General features: G+C 37.0%; 1 protein-coding gene across 1 annotated transcript in view; it reads right to left on the bottom strand.

Annotated features, from left to right (window-relative positions):
• LOC100374185 (neuronal acetylcholine receptor subunit alpha-7-like) overlaps positions 1 to 23474 on the bottom strand; it is a 62410-nt gene that overhangs the window by 18113 nt on the left and 20823 nt on the right. Inside the window, exon 4 of the mRNA XM_085498370.1 lies at positions 16307 to 16440. Within this exon, the coding sequence (XP_085354496.1) occupies positions 16307 to 16440 (134 nt within the window). The remainder of the gene's footprint in view (positions 1 to 16306; positions 16441 to 23474) is intronic.

Below are 23474 nucleotides of genomic sequence, written 5' to 3'. Positions count from 1 at the left end.
ACTTGCCCTCGGGGAAAGCCCCCTAGGGAATGAACACACGCTATAATAGTTGTTGGGTTTCAGCGGAATATGGTTAATCTATATCTACAGTAACCAGCAACTTTTGTTAATTTGTTCTCAGCGTTTATTAAACATACTCGTAGTCGGCAAAGCTACTGTAAAAACTGTCAAAATCAATATAATACTTGCACCTAGCCTTGAATATATGTAGTCTTCCTTCCACTTTGCTTACTGTTACACGTTTTTTTAACTGCTTTTAAATTATTGCCATCAATTGATTATTGTAATTTTTACATTGATAATGAGATGTTGATAGTTTGTATAGATAGCGGGTAACTAACATCCCGTGTCGTCGTATCGTATCGCACCCATAGAAACGAGTTGTTACATGATTTGAGAAGAATTAGCTTGTGTCATATAATGCAGTTGCATCTCGATACACACATACAAACCTGTGGTATTCTATCCCCTACATGAATGAATGTTGTCCCACCATTTTAACACCCGATTTGAGAAGTACATAAAAAGTTTACCACAGCTATAAATATTTGATTTTATATTGTTTTATTTTAATTTTGAGTAATTTTGTTTTATTTTCGCCATTCATATTTTGTCTGCGCGTGCTACTTTTTTTAAGGAGCATTACACAATCATAGAAACGGATATTTTGGGTATAAACTCGCTTGGCAATATAGTGTGCAGAGACGCAGTTGAAATTGTTCGCGTATGATGTACGCATGACATATACAGTGAGAAAACCATCAAATAAATAAGGTCAGTAGTCCACGTTGGTCACTTCACCTCAGGGCCCTCCCTCTATATGTCTTCGCCGTTTCGTCTATTCTCACTAGTTTAAACCAGTCTAAAAAGTATTCTAGTAATTTTTTTAGCTCGAGCATGTTCTACTGATTGCGTCACTGCAATTAGCATAAACCAGTCTCAACTGGCATGATTGTCTAAACAGTATTCCAGTATAAGTATTTTGGGTCATTCGAGACATGTGTATGTTCTACTGATTGCGTCACTCTGATTAGCATAAACCGGTATAAACTGGTGGGATATACTGAACTTTTCTGGTGTATTTGTGACATTCGATAACGTACGTGAACAGATACTGGGTACAGTTAATGTTTAATGTTTCGCTAGTTTCAGAGTTATGAGTAGCAATATCTAAAATTACGCTGATTTGACTGTATCTTACGCGGAGAATCACATATCTTTGTTCAATGTTATAAAATAACATGTTATAGAATAAAAGTGCTCGAGTAGTGTATTAATGATTCCCAAAATGTATCACATAAAACATCAAGCCCATTCATCATTTTTATTAGATAACTATATATAATTGAGTTGTATGTGTAAGTATGAAGATTTGTCTCATTTGATCACGTGACTGTGACTTATACAACACAAATAATGAATGGACAGGGGAAAATTTGACATAACGCTGCATATATGTGTATAATTTACGTCCTTCCCCTTGGATTGGTACAAACGAGAACGACATATCCATTACATCACTGTCGCGTGCATTTATGCGTCCATTAATGGGTGTTTATGACATGCAACAGACACATTATAGAGACATGCGCACACACCATAATTCCTCATACATTTAACAATTACCTACTAAAACTAAAAATAAATATAAATTATCAAGAATTGGAAGTAACTGACATTTTCTGATTCTCGTCAACTGTGGCCGACATCCATTAGTTGTTATAAATTTAAGTTTGAAAGTGATAGAATACAAATTACAACTCATCAACACTACATTAGTACACTGAATGTATATATACTGATTCGCCCACATACCTCAATATGTTTTTGCGTTTTTAATTAGACGGTCTTGACGTCATACTGTTACAATTTCACCACAACATACCAGATACTAAAAAACACTCACATTTTCGTGAAAAGTGCAAAAATTCTCTTTTCTTCAAGGTATACTTTAGTTGTAAAAGGGGATGTCAGGTTCGTTATACAATTTATTGATAGTTAATATTAAATTTTTAGGTCGTTTTCTGAAACCTCCTCGTGTGTTGTCACAGTGTACGTATGTTACGTACCAGTATTTCCTTTTGTATAGAAGGACAACTGGCCAATCATCTGTAGAAATTGCACCTAATTCATGTACGCATCATAGTGAGTTTACCCCAAAAAATCAGCAAGCGTCCTAATAACCGGTTGCTTAACTATATTATACCACGAATGTGGCGGGTTTCGCGAGTTTCTGTCGTCTAATTCACTGGTTTATTTAAAAAACCTATTGTGATTGTTGCGTCAGTATGTTATGTAACTCATTTTGTGCAGAGGAACAATGGGTCGATGATCAACGCAGAAAAAACGACCCGGATGTACATGGTGCACCTGATGTGTAATCATGTACCACTCACTGCATTCCCTCATCGACTACCTGCTTAGCTCAGTTGCAACTCCACACCTAGGTTGACCAGCAGAAAAATGTCGTTCGATGTTTTGCCACTGAAAAACAATAATTCTTTTGAAAAGTAAGGAGTAAGACGCATGTTCATTATGTGAGACCAACTTCAGTAAAAATTAGATTAACCAGTAAACGCTGACAGCTTAAAAAAACAACAGAAAAACTATCAGATGTGTTCACTACGGCAAACTTTCAGCTTAACAAGTAAACCCGGATAGTTCTCAGCAAGGATCAATCCTAATGAGCCACAGAATGGTATAACTATAAATAACACCTTACAAAACAGTAACATTTCTGGGTAAATGATTGTGCAAATTAGCTTTTCTCTTAACTTGAGTTTTAGAGCTGGTCGGGGAAGTTCAAATTTAAATAACTCAAAGGGTTTTGGTTTTGTTTCATTCGAACCATTCACACTATGTTGAGGTTTTGTTTACCTCAAAAGAACTCATAGTATTACTGGAAGTGTATTTTGTTCTCTTGTAGCTATGTGGCAAACAAAATTTCAATAGCGTAATTAGGCCTATTCAAGTATGTAACACTTCTGGCATCACTAAATGAGTGGAAAACGGAGTGTAAAATGACCTGGATGCTCATTTCACAATCTATGAAATTTAATTTGACTCCTCCACCAACTAAATGACCAAAAGGAAAATAATGGTATTTTTAAATCGTTTTTTAATATGTTTTACTTGTGTAAACAACCGTGTCCGAGTATAAAACAGACAAAAACATAATTCACTCACGATCTATACCTTTACCATCTATACCTTAACGAGGCCATTCATTGAAATATTTAATGACTGGTATGGAAGAAACTTTATTTTGAAAATTTTTCTTCATTGAAATAATTCAGAAACAATACAACAAGACAATCTGTATAATACGCTACTGTTATAATTATCTCTATATGTCAATCCAACTTTAAGGCATGTCTCCTGCAGTCATACAACTATCTTGCAGTCATACAACAACATCAGACAAAAACAACTTTAGATGTTTCTCCTATAGCCATAGAACACAATCTGAGTGAACCCAACTCCAGATGTCTGTCCTGCAGGGATAGAACACAATCTGAGTGAACCCAACTCCAGATGTCTGTCCTGCAGGGATAGAACACAATCTGAGTGAACCCAACTCCAGATGTCTGTCCTGCAGGGATAGAACACAATCTGAGTGAACCCAACTCCAGATGTCTGTCCTGCAGGGATAGAACACAATCTGAGTGAACCCAACTCCAGATGTCTGTCCTGCAGGGATAGAACAAAATCTGAGTGAACCCAACTCCAGATGTCTGTCCTGCAGGGATAGAACACAATCTGAGTAAACCCAACTCCAGATGTCTGTCCTGCAGGGATAGAACACAATCTGAGTAAACCCAACTCCAGATGTCTGTCCTGCAGGGATAGAACACAATCTGAGTAAACCCAACTCCAGATGTCTGTCCTGCAGGGATAGAACACAATCTGAGTGAACCCAACTCCAGATGTCTGTCCTGCAGGGATAGAACACAATCTGAGTAAACCCAACTCCAGATGTCTGTCCTGCAGGGATAGAACACAATCTGAGTGGACCCAACTCCAGATGTCTGTCCTGCAGGGATAGAACACAATCTGAGTGAACCCAACTCCAGATGTCTGTCCTGCAGGGATAGAACACAATCTGAGTGAACCCAACTCCAGATGTCTGTCCTGCAGGGATAGAACACAATCTGAGTAAACCCAACTCCAGATGTCTGTCCTGCAGGGATAGAACAAAATCTGAGTGAACCCAACTCCAGATGTCTGTCCTGCAGGGATAGAACACAATCTGAGTGAACCCAACTCCAGATGTCTGTCCTGCAGGGATAGAACACAATCTGAGTGGACCCAACTTTAAATGTCTATCCTGAAGACACAGAATAACGTCAGACAAAACCAACTTCAGATTTCTGAAATGATAAATTATAACTATTTGTGAAATAGGGTACAAGAGATGGTCAGACGGGTACACCATGGAATATACTGATAATTTATGATAACAGTACTGCTGTACTCATTGAACAAGCGTGATTTGTTTACCTATACACGATTTAAAATAGCAATAGACCATTTTCCGTACACTGCGAGAATCACGCGTTATGCGTGAAATCGAACGTAAAAACAGGACAAACAAAGGTCATAGCGTCGTAGTCGCGTCAAACATCGCGTGGGATTCGACAAACGCGAAAGTATTTCGGGGACATTTCCATGCTTAATAATGTGCTGTCCACATTTGATGATAGGCAATTTCGATTAAGTAAGGGTATTCGGAAGCAATATTCCTATGTCGAAGATCGGCCGGTCAATGTAAGCTGCGAAATAAAGAAATTCTAGTTCAAAATCAAATCGTTCGATTTTTGCGGCAGACGTTCGACGCGCGTCTTTCATGCATCTCGCGAGATCTCGCAATTGTTCGGAAAATCACCTATTGTATTTTAATTTCCTTTTCTAATTTGCCTTGTTATTTTTCAATTGCCATGTTAGATTTTTATGAAAGTCAATATGTTACGACAATATTTACAAACATATTTACAGATGTGTGTACCGTGTAGGAGAATACAAACTTTACAGATGACTATTTGGTCTGATCATATGATTTATAGCCCATGTTTAAGCATCTGAAAAATACAATGGTACCGAAACAATACTTTAAGGCAAATAGAGTAACGATGTGGATTGTGTTTAGAGTGTTATAACAATGTAATGAATACGGCATAGATAATACGGCAGATCAAATATCCCTGAAAGTGGATGAGTCCCTGTCATCCTTCGATAACAAGCTACTCGTTGCGACAGGGTTTCTGAGGGCAGAATCGATGTGTAGAATAGCGGACCAACAGCATTACGTTTCATCCGCCTGTACATCATAATTCCAACACTGAATGCAGCCAATGTGACAAGTGGACATAGTATACTCTCTGTTGTCGCTGATGACAATGCAATCCTGAAACCCCAGTCTCCCCAAAGTCTCCCTGATGAGTGGGCAGATACGCTACACTTCAAGCCACACATGTGATCAGATAGTGTTTATGGTTCACATCATGCAACTAGTTAAGTCTAAATGCATCACTGTTTGCAGGACTATATCTTGGTTTCATAGAAGGAATGTGGCAATCACGTGATAAAGATAATCCAAACTCAAACTCAAACAAGTAACCTGTAGAATGCTGTGTGGGTAATATTTTTATATTGATTTTTGTTGCATTTGCAGCAAATAGTTACCAAACAATGAGAAATCTATAGGATTGGATATACCTCTCAGCTGGCTTCACATGCATAGTTCAAGACTGCCTAACCGGTGCTTATACCAGGATTTAGTTGCAGCACTGTGGTCTGTGGTTACAGCTTCATTTTCCGAGTAATCACAAGAAATTGACATTACAATAGAAAATAAAAGACTGGCACTCCCATACAATTAATAGCAAGTGAAATTCCTGGAATTGAAACATAGATTTTGAAGTCACTGGTGTAGGCATTGAATAACTTTAATTCAAGTTGGCATAAAGACGAGGTAGTTTATTTAATCAGTGCTGAACTAGAGGTTGAAATTATAATTAAGTTCGTTGTCATATAATTTGTTTATTTAAATTTCTCCTGAATTCAAATAGAATACACTGGTGAAAGGATGTTTTTGAGGTGTGGTTACATTGTGTATGGAGTGGTAGGGTTGGGCGTCATATAATTTTTTCATTTTCAACTCTCATGAAATCACACAGAATTTCACTTAATTTATTTTCGATGAAAAGTTTTCAAGCATACGGTGTGAATAAAATTTTCACTGTGCTGTGTCAAGTCTCAATAGAGTATGAGGGAAATGGCATTTTCACTGGAATTTATTTTAGCGGAAAAATGTTCACAGTGAAAGGAAGTATTCCACATTATTACATATATACTGCAGTTTATTTTGATTCGTCCCTGAAATCAAAATCGGTACTTCTACACCGCATATGCAAATGAGGTCTGAGAGCGAATAAAGTAGTCCGTTCAAGAGTGGCGTTTTTCGAAACATAGCAGAAATAAACAATATTTAGAAGTACGATACTTTACGTTTGGGTACATGAATATATTTGCCGAGTGAAATGAAATTTGAACAACAGTAATGGTACTTCTAAGCAGTATCGTATTTTGACTAAAACTAATTTGCATATCACCCATGCAATGATGTTTTTGGTATTTTCACGGTCAATATGCAAATGAACATGGTATTTGCGATTCGCTCCACTTGGATTGCCCTTAAAATCACTTTAATTTTGTGTATCTGTGTGTGTGTGTGTGTGTGATTTCTGGTGTTTTCACGTATTAATTGTTCTGTGATTTGTTTGGCTTGGCCGATTTCGCTCAAACTTAGCAGGTAGGTCACACCTTCACCCTAGTTATCAGGAAATATATCTCCTACAAATTTTGGATACAACACCTCAGACATAGCTCATTTTGCTCAGCTTGAGTGTGGGCACAAAGTTACTATTGGTAAAATCTGAAAACAAATTCTGACCACCGTTTCCATGGAAACAGCCAACAACTGAATTTTTTAATACCTTCACGCCAAATGTATCACACCCTACATTTCTATGATTAAAAAGCATGGACGTAGCTCATTCTAATCCGCTTGAGTGTGGGCAACAATTTACTGAGATTTTTTTGGGCTTGGCTAATTTTGTTTATAATTGACAGGCAGGTCGTACCGTCACTAATTGGCAAAACAATCCTGGTCCACAGCTACCATGGCAACAGCCAAAAACTGTTTTTTGAATACTTTCGACCCCAAATTTATTACCTCCCACTAGTCTTGTATTCATGTCTTTTATTTTGGCTACGTTGCACACCGGTAAGAGATCACCGACGCCGACAATGTTACACTGTATCAACGTAATCCCGACGCAACTTTGAACTTTGAATGAACTGTAAATGCTGCCTGCAATCTAGAAAATACTATGGTTGGAATTAATAAATTTAAGGGATTGTTCAGTTACTCTGGCCTGGGGGGGGGGGGTCGGCAGATTCCATTTTGTCAGCTGTAAATCTCAGTTGACCCACCCCTATCAACAACAAAAAGTGGGCGACCCCCTAACATTATATTTTAAAACATGCTGCCCCCCCCCCCCGAAAAACAAAGAAACATTAACAGTTTTGGCTCTGACATGATTACAAAATGTATGATGTGCATTGAAAATATTGTGGTTTGCCGTAATTTTTAGTGTTTGCATTTAATAGACCAATCACCTTAGGAGGGGAGGGGAACCATAAAGCCAAAAAACGACTACAGAAAAGGCTGCAGGAAGTAGGGAAATCTATGCTGCTAAAGATAGTAAATAAAAACAAAGCTGTGGAGTACTCACTTGATAAACGCCCTTATAAGATAGGAAAAGAGGATTTGAATCTAGGCGGTTTGAAAACTAATTTGGATTTAATATATCTTTCATATCTTATAGACCAGGAAAGCTTTACACCTGAAGCACAGTCTGTGCTTATGAAAACAAAGGACACTTTGATTTTTGTATAAATTTGTGTTGGATTTTGGTATTTTACAGAGCAAAATATGCATATTTAAAAGTTAAAAAAACAAAAAAACTATTTATTTATATACATGAATCCATTTAACTTTTTTGATTTGCTGAACAAAAACTGTCACTGCTCTTTGTACTAATTGCTGTGTTTTTCCGTTTCCAGCTACAATTGGATAAATCCAGTAAATATATTATAGGATGGTGACTTCAGACTTTAAATAAAATAATCTGATATCACATGGACTTGGGATGTGTTCAAAACTTAACTGTATAATTGCATGGGGCTCTGCCGCATTGCATAATCTGTTAGTTATTTGTCAACTTCAACCCCAAAATATTTAGCCTATAACATTTTTTGCACCAACAAATTTATAGGCAATATGGGTAATAGTTATTATTAAGAACACATTTGTACGATTAACTTTTTAATCTATTGTTCTGAAATAAAATTTAAAAAAAATATATGCATAAGCGCGTGTGTGAACTGTGGAAAACAGGGTGACCCCCCCCCCCCATTCGCAAAATCAAAAACAGGGTAACCCCCCTACTGATCCACCCCAGGCCGAAGTAACTGACCAATCCCTAACAACAGCATACGTCCTAGCAATAAAATAAAATGACTTCTAAGGACTGAGTGTTTTTTTGCGAACTTTGTATACGGTGCCCGGTTTTAGTTATAAACCGACGTTAGCTTCACGTTCATGTCCTACCATGGCAACAGCCGAAAACATATTACTAGTTTTTTTTAGTGGAGTGGATCGCCAACCGGCTTGTTTTCATTGGCAAAATCGTTCAGCAAAATGTTTGGCATATTAGGTGTACATCACATGGACTACTACGATTGAGAGAACTTTATGTATGTTGAATGAGTTTTATAAACCCCGAAGGGCTCTTGGAAGATCCACCCGCAGTAAAATTAGCGATTGCCATGGAGGCGCAACCATCAACATCAAAATCCCAGGAGGTTTCTGCTGGCGACGTTACCCAGTTCCAAATAAAGATCACCAACGCCAAATAATCAACATTTTAACCGGTAATCAAGATTAATTCAATCCACGGCTAACAAGCAACATCACAAGTGAAGTTGTAGCGTGAAGCTCAGCGACTACTGCTGACAACGTAAGTCATGCTTGCGTGCCTTTACCATTGTATTCAAACGAATCACGTGGTGTGCCGTTCTCTTTCAAACCCGGGATTCGATCAATAGGGGAGTTTCAGTAAAAAAAAAACATTGCAAATCATGCAAATTCAACATTTTCAAACCAGTATACTAAAACAGAAATGCTCAGCGATGCAAAAGAAGGATAGATGTTACTTTTCATTATACACATCTCTGTTGATGCAATCCCTCACATATTCTATTCCCAGTTATACCTGCGTAAATGGATTTTATTTACAGCAGCAGAATACCACAGAAATATCAGACGAAACATGGAAACACTATATATATGTATTTCGGCCTGAACCCTCTCTATTGCAATTCCAGGAATTACCCCCCATATGTGCAACCATTTTCTACCTTGGTACCACCCAAGCCTGAAAACAAAATCTTAATACCACGCTGAAGCGTTTGGTAACAAGCGACATTAGTCCCCGGGTCAGGCGAATACAATCAAGCTAGTTGTTCACACATGTCGAGATTGAAGGAAATAAGTTTAATAAACGAGTCGCGATTTATATTGAGTTAGGATTGACAATAATAATATATCATATTAGCATTTATTTATGTTAAATCTAATAATATGAGCGTCTCGATTCGATTTACTCAAATGTCAAGTTCACGTGTATTTCTGCAAAGTATCGGCAATTGTAATTTGATTTCGAGATAACGGAAGACATCCATGGGAAGGGAGGTCGTTCTCCAGATTCCATGGTCAAGGCCATTGATAAAGCCCGTGAATACGAAAATGAACTTGCTGTCGACCGCCGTAAATGATACCCCTTCTCTCAACAAATTCTTCCTGTCACCAGTGAACGTTCAGTCATTTATTCATCATAATTATAATATAGGAGATACTCCAGGTTGGTAGTATAGCTGACCTTGGTCTTTCAATTTCTCTTGGGACTCACATACAATATTATCACTAAATCCAATCGTGGTTATTCAGATACAATCAAAACGTGCGTTCTACTTTAAACTTGCGAGATCTAATTTAGAATATTCCACCCAATCGTGTCCGCTTGATCAACAAAATCGCCTTGAGAGTGTTAAGAGTACAAAATACATTCTTGCTGTGATCAATGCAATGCAATGCAAATGTCATTCGATTCTGTTGATTTTGTTGCTACTCGCATATAGGCAGGAAATACTGTATGTTCTCTACTTAAATGTACTCGTGATGACTGCGGCCTTGATATTCATAAATTTCAAAAAAATAAAAGTTAAATCAGATTTTCGTTGCGAACCATTTACGCAGTCATATTTTAACATAATATTTTATACATGGAATGGAACATATACTTATACATGGAAAATGTTTAAATTTGTTTCTCAGTTCTCAGTTTCGCTGCTTATAAATTCCACTTAAATAAGTGTTATACTAATATTGCATTGCACAAAATGTGGCATTGTATAAATATTTTAACATTTATGTGTATTTATTTATTACTTTATTTGCTAATGCAATTTTGTAAACATTATATTTCCTTCTGTGAGTTTGAATTGAATGTGAAAGGTTGCTCCCCTCGTTTAGCTGATGGCCACATGTGGGACATATTCCGGTAAAAGTTTTATGAATAAAAATAAATAAGTAAACCTTTCCTATATATCGCGCCCTTTAGGCACTGAACGCTACTGTGACGTCAACATGACCTATGTGAATAAAAACAATGTCGTTCAAGCCGACAACTGCGTTTGGTTGTGTAGTCATTGGTAAGCTAGAATTTAGTAAAATCTGCCAAATATAATATCCACGCTTAAAATAGTATCACTCATTTAAGTCTCAGAAGCGCGTCGTCAATAGAGGGCGCGATATGAATGAAAGGTGTATAGAGGGGCGGCAAGGGGGGTAGCTGGTACAGTTTTACGGGAAATAAATAGGGCTTTTTACAATTTACAAGGAAAAAAAGACGTTTTTACAGTTTACAGTGAAAATTGAATGTTTACAGTTTACAGAGAAAATAAAGGTTATTTTACATTTTACGGAAGTTTAAGAAAGAAAACCTAGAAAATTCTTGTACGTACCGAGGAAAATCTCACATTTTTACAGTGTACGAAAAAATATTTGATTGATTACGTTGTACGTCTAGCCTGTGATTACAGAATTTATTTTTTCAATTTACGTTGTACGATCAAAAAAATATTGCTATTACGTTGAACGAAAATAACCCTTGCCCTCCCTCTGTATACGATGGTCTATCTGAGATGTTCAGATAATTTAAAGCATCGGACATCTTTATCAGTTATATTAGTCTAAACAATTGCAACGAGACCTATTGTGGAAACACGCTGCGTCCTTTCGTCACGTGTTATGTCACGCATAGAATAGTATGTCACGCTCCACTACATCATGCCATGTCGTGCTGTGTTATACAGTCACGACACTAGCCACAGCTACGGGGTATGATGTACGGCCAGAAATAGTCCTGATAACGCACAATGGCACACTAGCCAAGAAACACAAATATACTACTTCCATATTTAGTCTGACACTGAACAATTATATATTTAGTATATTCACTTTCTTAAAGTTATGAGAGAAAACAGACGTCACGTTATATGAATGCCGGGAGTGTTATTGTGTTATTTGCTGCCATCTCGTTAATATATAAATTGACAATTTGGTGTTTGGCCATAAGTTAATTCGTATAATATAATTTTGAAATGAAGTCAACTAAATGTCCACAACAAGAAATTACACGAGTAATGATGTTTAAATTTATCGCATGGCAGGCCGAGGAAAAGTGACTCTCAGTGACGTCACGGTATCGTACATTTACGTGGAAAACATGAATTGACTGCATTCTTTTTTGTTCTATCATTTTTTCCGTTTATTTCTCAGTTAATGCACAAATATTGTAATAACCACCACATTGCACACTACGATCTACCGAAATCATGGACCAATACAAAAGCGGCAAAGTAACAACCATAGTTGATATCTATAGGAGCGTGTTTCTAACAAACAAGACTGTTCGAACCCCTGTCTGCATTGTGATGGTATCCTAGTGGCAGATAATTCCGCACACCATTATGTTTCATTGTGTGTTTACTCAATATAATGTTTTGTCTTCGAGACTGTAGTTTAGTATTATTGTATTCATTCACTCTGGAATTCTTATTACCTCCATTATCTCCACGATAGCTAAAAACCAGTCACAGTATGTCATACGCATTAAATCATTTCTTGCCTGGCATCATACATGTATTTGGTATCTGGCATCACATGATTACACATTACAAGCATCTGAGTATACTAGTATGTTGCACACATCTTGACCCCAGCGATAATGTCCACACTATTCCAACGTTGACATTTCATATGTGGTGCTACGCGCATTAATGTTAAATGATGATCGCAATCAGTAAATTGCTTTGTGGGAAAGTAGAACTCACTAACCCCCTCCATGTTTCCACGCGTACAGCGCTATCTTCTTTTGCATCGCAGCTAAGCTTGCATATATTACATTCAAACGAGAAGGCTTGCTGAATCTGGAGTTCTATATCTTCCGGGGTCTTCTATCTCAATTTCTTTATAGCTTACAGCAATATATCCAATACATTCGGCAATGTATTTTCAAGCCGCCATGTTCCCAGTTCTTACAATTTAATCACAACCCGAAATAATATGTAAGGATTGGCCGCCCTAGAGAGCAACCTCTCATGGCAATCTTCCTCCCATAAGACCTTGCGCGTAGCACGCATCAGTCTGTTCGAAGTTCTCACATTCATGGTTGCTAAGAGTACAATCACAGTGCGCATTGATATACTAGTATGAGGAATCCAAGTCCTCTGGCATGGAGACCGTCGATTGCAATTGGTTCTGCTGTTTAGCTTTTGCATTAACCGTGGCGCTAACAGCGAGGAGTCGATTCATTTTCTTAATGAATTGGTTTTAGTAAATCAGATTTAGTGAATCCTTTCCAGGTAGTCAAATTATGACGACATCTAAAGTGGAAATAATAAACTTCCCTTGATAATAAGACTTCTCAGAAGTACAGCTCGCGAAACAGAAGAGGCTCTGATAGAATCGGGTGACCTCTCCAACGGTTACTCTAACCAGTGATTTGTTTTAACACATGATGGTTTCCCGTGTTGACTGCGTTTCGTTTACCTTTGACTGACATGTATTCGATTTTACTGCAAGTATTACTTTTTAAACAACACAGATTAGCACTGTCTTCCAGTCACTGTCAAATACTGTAGCTAAATACCTTGGAAACCATCAGGATAGAGCGTATGTACGTTTATGTAGACGACGTTTCTGCATTTCTGTTTTACTTGAAACATCGATGATGTCCGGAAAACTTTATATTTCGAAAATCGCATATGTATTTATATAAGAAAAAATGATAGTAGATTTATATAAATAAAAATGATTTAGGGCAACATTAAATTTTATATGATATTTCAATCGTGTGCATGCGACGCAAAACTTAATATATTGCCAAATATTTTGATTCCAATTATTTCCATTGGATAGCAAATTTAGTATTTTTTGGCAAATTCTTAATTCATTATCAGTATCAGTGTGTTTAAAATTTCCACGAATTAACATTATCGCATTTTACGTCTATCAAATAATGGCCAAATAAATACGGGAATCATTAATTACTAAGGACCTGGCGTAGAATTGGAAATTACTCCAAATAAACAAATGACCAATTCGGGAACAGAATAATAGTATATTTGGATATTGATGAAATAGTAGGGCGCTTAGCAAGTGCGTCGTGTTTCTCTCATGAAGTTGACGCTGATTGTGCACAAAGGAAGCCGCTCATCCCGCCATTGGATGGCGGCACATCGTGTATGTGATGTTTACAAAGGACGTGCAGATGATCCGTGGTACATCGTGACCAATAATAAAATAATTGGTTGTCCAACTGTGGGCGTGTCTTTTATTTCTGTGCTAAATGTGCAACACCAAAGTCCCGCCATTTATTTCTCATGGTTGTTCAACCATAGTCGTCTGCACTAGTATCGCGAGTTCCAAGTTTGGTTTACTCAGTGTTTACTATGTTGGTAAAACCGCGCAAATTCATTTTACCGTCACTTTACAGCGGTTTTCACACAGACACCAGTTAATTCCGTTACCCATGGGCTGAAGCAATTTCACATCGACCAGACACGCCCAAACAGATGACGAGATTTGACAGGATCGGTCAATGCGCATGCGTATAAAACAGCTGGTACTAATATCCTAATTTCCTAATAACTTATTTTGTACTCGTACAATGCAAAATACATATTTGATTAGGTTGGTTGGCCATCAAGTACCATCCTATGGCACCCAATTCATATATCACCAATACCATAGTACAGATTTATGTTAACAGTGAGTCAAAAATAAGACTGATATACTAAATTTTTATTTAATTAATTGTAAGAATGAGATTACATTGTGAAATGGCCACGATGTACCACGGGTCATTTTCCCGAATGCCAACGGGCTTTCATGTCTGACTGTCTAGTGTTACTGAAGGGTATATGTAAACGACTCGTAGGCCGCTTGATATGAAATTAGTGTTCTTGTTTTCAATAAGCTGTACTCAGATAAGAATGCTTATCCCTTTCATCTAAGTTAATTATTCCTTTTCAGACTTTGTGTGGAAGCGTAGTACTTCGCAAAACATTCACGTCTGCGTACCAGGACAGCCATCAAGACCACTATTCAACTTCCGGTGTAAATCGAATGAGCTTTTTTTCCTGAATGCCTTATAGAGTTTTTGGAATTAGTGGAAGTGAGGTTAGGTTAAATTACTTTCATCGATGGATATGTGTTTTGACCAATCACATGTCAAATGGTTTGGTGCTTCGGTGGTGGATATATTTGATTTTGCAGATCTAGTAAATGACATTTACTTCGAGCCAGGGTGTGAAAGTTCGCTGCTAATACCGGGATAAAACACCCGAATTTGTTAAGGATTGAAGGTGGATAACTTGGTAACATGTAACTGGCATCTATTTGTCTCAACGAATGTTTTGTATAGATCTTATTTGCAAATGGCCGACAACTTGAAGATCTCGTTGACACCGAGAGATCCAGCGCGTGTGACAGAGAATTGAACACTATTTCGGGGGCGGACAAAAACAAGTCTCGTGATTCTCTCGCTGTCAGCGAGATAGTCGGCGGTCATTATAAATAATGTATTCGTTATATTCAATGTTTAATCATTGTCATCTGTGGGAAAACATTTGGTGGTACCATTGGGTCATCATCACGGCATGGTTTAATCATTTCCATGTAATACATTATCATCCCGGGCACACTCAACAAAAACATGAAGGGTCTGTCACTCAAACGGCGATACTGTTATTGGTCAATTTTTATGTTAAAACGGCATTTTGGAGGCGAGGGATGCATTTTTTGTTAAAATTGCGTCAATCCATGGCCAAAAGCGGCAGTTTGGTGTAGAAATGGCGTCACATTCGGTGATGTTTGCTTTCCTGTGCCCGCTATTATCATTCTTTGGCAGATCCTTTGAACGGACGGCAAATTTTCGTCGTCGCCGTATGATGTGCTTACGGTGCACTTTTGTCATTTAATAATTTAAATCACGCATGATCATAAAAATTTTTTCCAGAAACACTAATTACATTCACACAGCATGGTGGATTGTAGCAAACCGCATTATCCTCAAAAACACTGCGATAACGAATCACGGTCTAATTGTATCCAAAGCGCTGCAGGAAAAAAACATAGTTTGAGTCCATGGGGACACTTTGCTTCGTTATTGGTGAGATTAATACGCCTCAATTAAAAAGTATCCCTCAAAAAACCTGTCATACCCTGCAGTTGTCTTGTGTTCAATGCCCCCCACCAAATATAACAACGATTAAAATTACCAGAAACAGAAATAAGTGGAATTGAGTAAATAATCCAAAATCATGGCACAAATCTTACTACTATCCTGATTTTTAAATGCATTATGTCCAAGCCTAGTACCTCCACGTATACATTCGCGGAGAGGGACATTTCTGAACGGATATGAAACGATAGACGATGCTTCGTACATACCGTACCTCTGTGAGAAAATCAAGAAGTCGGGCTAATTGTATACACCAGTACAAATATGTATTCATTCAAAGTGTTCATTACAATACAACAACAATACGTTTGTCGATCACAGGTCATAGCTGCGACATAGAAAGGTTGATATGTTTGTCACGTGTGAATACTCACCAGGTCCATAAGCTGCGTAATTGAAATGGACAGACTGACATTGATTGGATGAGAGGCGTTCCAAACAGGTCGCACTTTCTTGTTATAATCATGGAATAATCTCTTGTACAGTTTTTGTTCTGCTAACATCTCAGCTGTGAAGAGATAAACAGTGAATTGTAAATTTATTGTATAGGGTGCCGAATGTATTATTTAGGTTATTGGTTGCAAACTGAAATTGTCAATGCATCTACAACATCCAGGTGATAGGTATCAGATACTAGTGTGTACATGATAGACATAGTCACAATTCGTCGCAGGGGTATCAGCGTATTGTCAGACTGAATCATCAGAATTTAAATCGTAATATGAAATATTTGAATAATGATATCATGAGCGTAATTTGATTGTGTTATTTTCTTTTGATAAGCGGTGGTATGCAGTGTGGGTAACACTTAAGAATACAATGTAAAAATTACCCAAACACACGTGGGTAAAGTACTCTCACAGAGCATGCGCACAGTGAATAGAATAGTTCATTTCATTGTGAATGACTCTACAGCCACTCTACATGCCTTCGCATATTCAGCGACATGCAATCGTGATTATATCACGCGTTGTCGGTATATGTATCATTTTAATGGTCCTTCCTCTCGACTTAACTCACACAAGCTACTTATACCATCAGAGAGATTCTGTCATGGAATACAGTCCGATCATGAACAGAGGTATATAAAAGTCTGTGTGTGATTTTAATAAAAAAAATTGTGTAAATTAGACCATTGTCCCCGTTCCCTTATGACTGTGTGCCGTTTGTTTTTTATCATTTTTTCACCTCGAGTCTTGTTTACATTGCGTGGAATAATGCCGTGCTTTTCATCAAAGTTCAATAGCCATCGCGTTTACCCACTGCTGTGGCCTTTATAAATGACAGGCGTGACCTTTGACAAATACGTCAACTCAGTTAAAAATCTCCATGCACCGTTTGTTTTTCGTAGTTGGGCAAATCGAACACAAAACACGCCACACGCCATGGCACTATAGTATACATCCACCAATTTTAACTTAAATATTGATAATGTTAGATGCCCCTTTATTCAATATTAGAGTCACGTTTTCTGCTGCCATATTTGAAACAAGGTAATTTTGTTTTCCATTGCTTGTGATTGATACACATCCACATTATTAACCGTAAACCTTGCAGTTAGCAATACATCTGTCATTGTAGACATTTTTTATAAGCATTCCGTTGTTTTATGTAGAAATTGTACATTAGTATATAGATAGATAGATACATCGACAGACACTGCATTGGTTGAAATGGCATTCATAATTTACAGTACGAACATGTCCCTCGATGTAGAACATGTGAATCTATGGCTTATTATATCATGTGTAGTTTTACCACCATGTGCGCACGTGTACATTGCAGTTTTAATCAACGTTAAACTCTGAAGAGCTCCCGCGTGAATACAGAATATAACCAAACTACATAACAGTTATTGACTGTGTCACGGACATGACTCTAAAACTATTCGTGCACGTTATCACACAGATATCAAAGTATCAAATCTACTCGGACAATTTTAAGAATTTGCTTACACATACTGAATGAGATAACTAGTATGTAAAATAGCTACTTAATAAGCATGGACATGGTCCTAAAAGTAGGCTAAAAATAAAAACATGAGGGGTGGGAGTAATTAAAAAAAGGATTGATGTGATACGTATTTATCTCAAAGCAGGTCTCCGCTGTTTGTTCAGAATAGTTCCCAAGACGTACATCAAAGACTCCTGATAGTAACAAGTTTGTAGATTAAATCGAATTCACCATGGTTCGTTTCAGAATATAGTAAATTGACTACGACTACAGATCAAAACAATGTGGATGATGTGAACGACCTGCTTTTCGCCAATTTCCGTCACCGATACGTTTGTCGGTAGAGGGCGTGACTTATAGGAACGATGTATCTTCGGGGCGGACCAAACGGGTATTTTTACCGCCTAGCAACCATTACAGTGAAAACAAAAGCCGACAACTCTCAACAATTTTAGAACTTTTGTTGAGATTCCTCTGAACAGTGTGTCAAGATTATCCCTACATGTGCAACATATATAAATTTGGTTGCTCGGGATTACTTCAAATTTGAGTTTGAGGTGTTTCCTTGACTTTAGCTGTTTTCACCGGCTCTTCGACCGGCGTTCCACAACAGCTCGCGCAGTTTTCATAGAAATACATGGTAGAGTGGGGCGCGTCCTAGCAACGCAGAACGTTCTGTGACGTAGCTCCGCCTCTAAGGATATACTTTCCCAATAAATCGTGGCACGAGTACCATTCAAAGCATCGAAATAGTTTCGACTTTTAGTAATCTATCAATGAAGATTGTGTTTTTGAGAGATTTGACTGCACAACTAAACACAGTGGTCGATTTCAATGACATTGACGTTACTCATACACGCCATTTTGACGTCATCGAAGCACTCTGTCACTAGAGGGCGCGAAGAAAAATGGGTACGTTCTGTTGTGTTATGTGCCATTGGATACATCTTTTTTTTATGTAAATGAATCAGCGTTGTTGTTTTACATTCTCTGAACGTTTCCTAATCCCAGAACAGAACGGTTCATTGTCGATCTTTTAAAAATTGACGAATAAATTATCAGTTGCGAGTGTTTGTTCCCTGGTTACAATGAAAAACGTGTTATATCGGAGCATCACTGTCTTATCACTTGGTTTTCGGGTTCAACGAATTCTGAATGTGAAATTATTGTGTCGACCTTGAATGTAATTACTGTCTTCACCACGTCTGTTACGACATTCAAATAACATGCCGCCATGTTGCAAGAGGTTGTGGACGGACGATGTTCTAGATAAGCCATTTGACATTGTGATTTACATGGGACACGAGAAGACATTGTGTCAATATTATAATTCTATAGTCTCATATTCTCTTTTTAACTCGAAAGTGGAAGTCATGTCCACAGGAATTCCGTCATGATTCGATTATTTCGCTAAGGGGCTGCGATGTATAAGAGTAACTCTAAATACTGTGTTACAGCTGGCGCTGCAAAAGACATATGCTATTTCCATAACTGACCGGAATTAATTTCAATATTTCAAAATCAAATGGCATATCCGCCAGTATGAAAAATGTGTCTGGTAGCCCATAATATATTAATTATTTGCTTTAACCTAATACGTTGCATCTAATTTGATGTATGTGAAACATGATCTATAACTGTAAATACACACAAGTAAAATGGAATGTGTTCAGGTTAAATTTGCCGCAATTATTTGATTATTCATTCAATAGACACGACGACCACAAAGTAGACAATATTGTGTGGCAACCAAAGTTTGCAATGACTTTGTATTCAGGCACATCGTTTTTCAGGGGGGGGTGTTTGAAATTGCGTATTCAATACGATACCAGAAATAATCAAGCCTAGATGTGCGTGTGTAATTTTATAAAAACTGATTTTTAAATGTCGGACTGATACATTTAGAGTAAGAACAATCCAATACAATACAAAAACATAGTAAACTTTATTTTAAAATGACAAGGACATAGTAAGTAATGTAACTAATCTCCCCAGGGTCCACCAAAAAAATATGATAAATGTAAAAACAGTTTATAATGTATCATCATAAGATAAGTTGGTAGCCTGGGTTCAAAGAATCGCGTAAATGCTTATAGAAAAGCTCCATGAGATTCAATATTTCCCAGGCAATGAACTACAAATTAGAAGTTTGATAACCTCTAATTTGTCAATACCTGTGGAGATTTATTTCCCTTCAATTTTATGGGACTTTTAACATTTGTGACGATTCTGTCTATTTGATTTTTAAAATGTCTTTTTATGTCCTAGGTGTATACTGTAAAATACTTTATTTTTGCTTGGAAATTATTTTCGTTATAATCGCTGATTAAGTGAAAATAAAATTCAGCGATTATATCTTTTTCCTATATTTTGAATTCGGCTCGTAAAAATCGGTGAAAATAAATATACAAAACACTCGAAAAGTCTCTTCAGTCAAAATTAATTCTAGCTAAAATAAATTATTTTACTGTAATAGTCCTGTTTTTCAGGTTCTTCATTGTTTCTTATAGAGAATGTAATTGTAGTATAGTATGGGATATGCAACACGTAGAATGTTCATTCACCACTTCCCTACAATACACAGTGTATGTGCAGCATACTAATCAAAATTTGATTTTCGGGTGTTTAGCTAAATTGTGTGGCAGCCCTCCATCGAAGTGTGTGGTTTGTGAATGACAAAGAATATAATGCTTTTTTTAACTTTACATTACGAAGAATAAATCATAAAATGTAAATCTGCACTGCCATTAAGTGAGATAATGTGCAGGAATTATGTGTCTGTAAAAATATACCCGAATCCATATTGTTTATCTCACGCTCCAAACCCCCAAATGGTGCGTAAAGATGTATGCATATGAACTCTAAACCTTCGCTAATTTTTTCCTGTTTTTTGTGTGTTATGTAATAATCTCTGTATCCTGAAGTTATATGAATTCAAAAGTTTCCGGTAGATATATGCATTGCATAGTATTATGTTATGCACAGCAAATAATCACGATGACGCGAGAATGTGCCTCGGTAACGGTAACAATCCTGCACGGTGCTTGGTGGGCGTCGCTCTCCAATTCAACGCAATAAACCGTAGTATATAGTTCAAAATAAATGAGAAAAGAAACGAAAAACACAGCTTTGCAGTCGAAAACATAAATGTGCAAAAATGTAAAATGTGTTTATAAAACGTATCCAGACGTTCCCCGCCTTTCTCTCGGCGGCGGTTTGTAAATAAATTTAAATTGATCAATACGTGTTAGTGCCTATAGTCATTGCGAGAACGGGAACAATAAGACAAAAACATCCAGACGAATTGATATACAATTGACTAAATATCACGACGAAATTAATACTAACAAGAAGAATAGTCGCCCAGATGAAGTGATATAGATTGAATCACGTAACACATTAATGAACAGTGGAACTATCATAGGATTTGGGCACACTGGAAAAGGGCGTTCTAAAAATTTATTCCATTTTTAATTATTTGAGGTTTAGGATTTTTGGTTATGGCTGTATATTGAACAATTAACTTATGTTAGCTTAATGAAAAATATTTTAATACGTAGGTTAATAAATAAACACATAACACGTTTTGCACTTGGGTACTGCAAAATTCTACACGCCAGTTCCAACATAAATGTGGTGCAGAGTGGTTAATTACATCGCTAGTGTACAATCAGTATAGCCGTCCTCGCTTTAACTACTCAATCGGTCTCTGTTGAATATAATTGAGAGCAAATCCTTAACATAATCAATTTTCTGGAGTACGTATTCATTTCCATCTCGGAATGCTGCCAGCTTCGCGGTGTCCAGTTACCCTCGATGTGAGCATGGCAAACACATACTCCGTATACTCTGCGTAAAATTGACGATTCAGCTGCAAGTGTTAAGAGTTAATTCCATGGCGTATAATGGATAACGTGTGCGTAATTAGTTGTTATTTCGTTCATAATATCCCAATTGTCCTCGTCGTGAACTCATTAATGATATTATGCTGCCGACTCAGTGTCTCAACATGTACTGTAAAACATGTCTTTTTAGTGAATTTAGCCAGAGAACTGATTCGCTAATTCAAGATGTCGCTAATGACTTTATTATCAATTCAAAATGGCCGCCAAACAAAGAAACCAACAATGACAAGAGAGATTCGCTAAATCAGCATTTTGCTATTACGTCATTTTACCACATTTCGCTAAAATTGCAAGCCAACAACATGTTTTACAGTATGTTACTGTTCGACGCTAGGTTGGATAAGTAGAGAGCAAAATGTTGGAAAAGTCAAATTCAATGAACAAAATTTGGAAAATCGCTCAAGCAATCGAAAACGATGAGAAAAATTCGGTATTGAATGTAATCAAAGATTTGCCATTTGAAATGGTAATGGAAATTGTATCACGTTCACATGTATCGTAAAACTTTTTGTTTGTTTACACTTATTTTGTTTTCAGTATTATAGTGGTATATGTATTTCTACATTACGTTTTAAAGAACTCATTGACTTATATATTTAAATATTAAATAACAGCTGTATCTTCTACCCAGCCTCATTTATTTCAATGTATGAGACCTTATCCGTTTATGGAAAATAATGTGCTTAACATTTTCTGCAAGGATTCCTTGTCTGAAATGGTGAATTTACAGCCCCCAACTATACTTAAAGAGATTACTATTTCGTTTGTTTGCAGATAAATAATTGGCTTCATTTGATCGTGTAATCGGATAGTATATGGTCGACTAGACATTCTAAAAATGTGGTGATGGAAGGACGTTAATGACAATGTTTTCACTATTACGGTCAGCTAACAGCTGATGTATTCAAAAGGAACAAACACAGTAAATAAACAGTAAATAAACACAGTAAGTAAAGAGCGGTGGTCGTAATGGGTCTTATGTGATCAAAGATGGCGAATATGACTGACTGACTGTTAGGCAGACCAACGAGTACACACTGAGACGTTACCATTAGCTTTAACTAGGTAATTTCTTTGGTGATTGGAATGTATCGAGTGAGTCATTGGCGGTAATTAGTGCACGTCGCGCCAGGTCAAAACTCATACTCGTGATTTCCATTAGAAGAGCGCATTGGATTGTGGGAAAATCATTTTGTATCAACACAAATGACGCACGTGCGCGGCGCGACCACCGCACTTTAACCACATAGTTTCTCTCGACTTATCACAATGCTCCATTCGCAGAATCTATCTACAATAAAACCACTGTTTCAGTCATACGTTTTTATGAAGGGAATGTGCATACAAGTTCTAGAGTATTTTATACGCCTTAGTTCTCATAACGTGTTCTAGGAATTGTATACCGATAACGTGAAATCGATGTTGATAAAAAAAGAAAGAGAATAAACTTGAGCTCAAACAAAGGCGATCAGACAGACACATTGAGCTTCATGGAACAAGATGTTGGTCATTGATTTTGAGCTACATAATTTTACAAGTTAGATCATGTTATAAGTTATCAAATAATGATTCCACATTCCGTGAGACTATTGCGTAATAACTTTTCAAGGACTTTTATAGCACATATATATATATATATATATATATATATATATATATATATATATATATATATATATATATA

The sequence above is a fragment of the Saccoglossus kowalevskii genome, chromosome 4, assembly GCF_978046115.1.
Source record: "Saccoglossus kowalevskii chromosome 4, keSacKowa6.1, whole genome shotgun sequence".
NCBI classification, from domain to species: domain Eukaryota; kingdom Metazoa; phylum Hemichordata; class Enteropneusta; family Harrimaniidae; genus Saccoglossus; species Saccoglossus kowalevskii.
The sequence above is the reverse complement of the archived record's forward strand: the minus strand, read 5'-3'. Positions and strand labels throughout refer to the sequence as shown.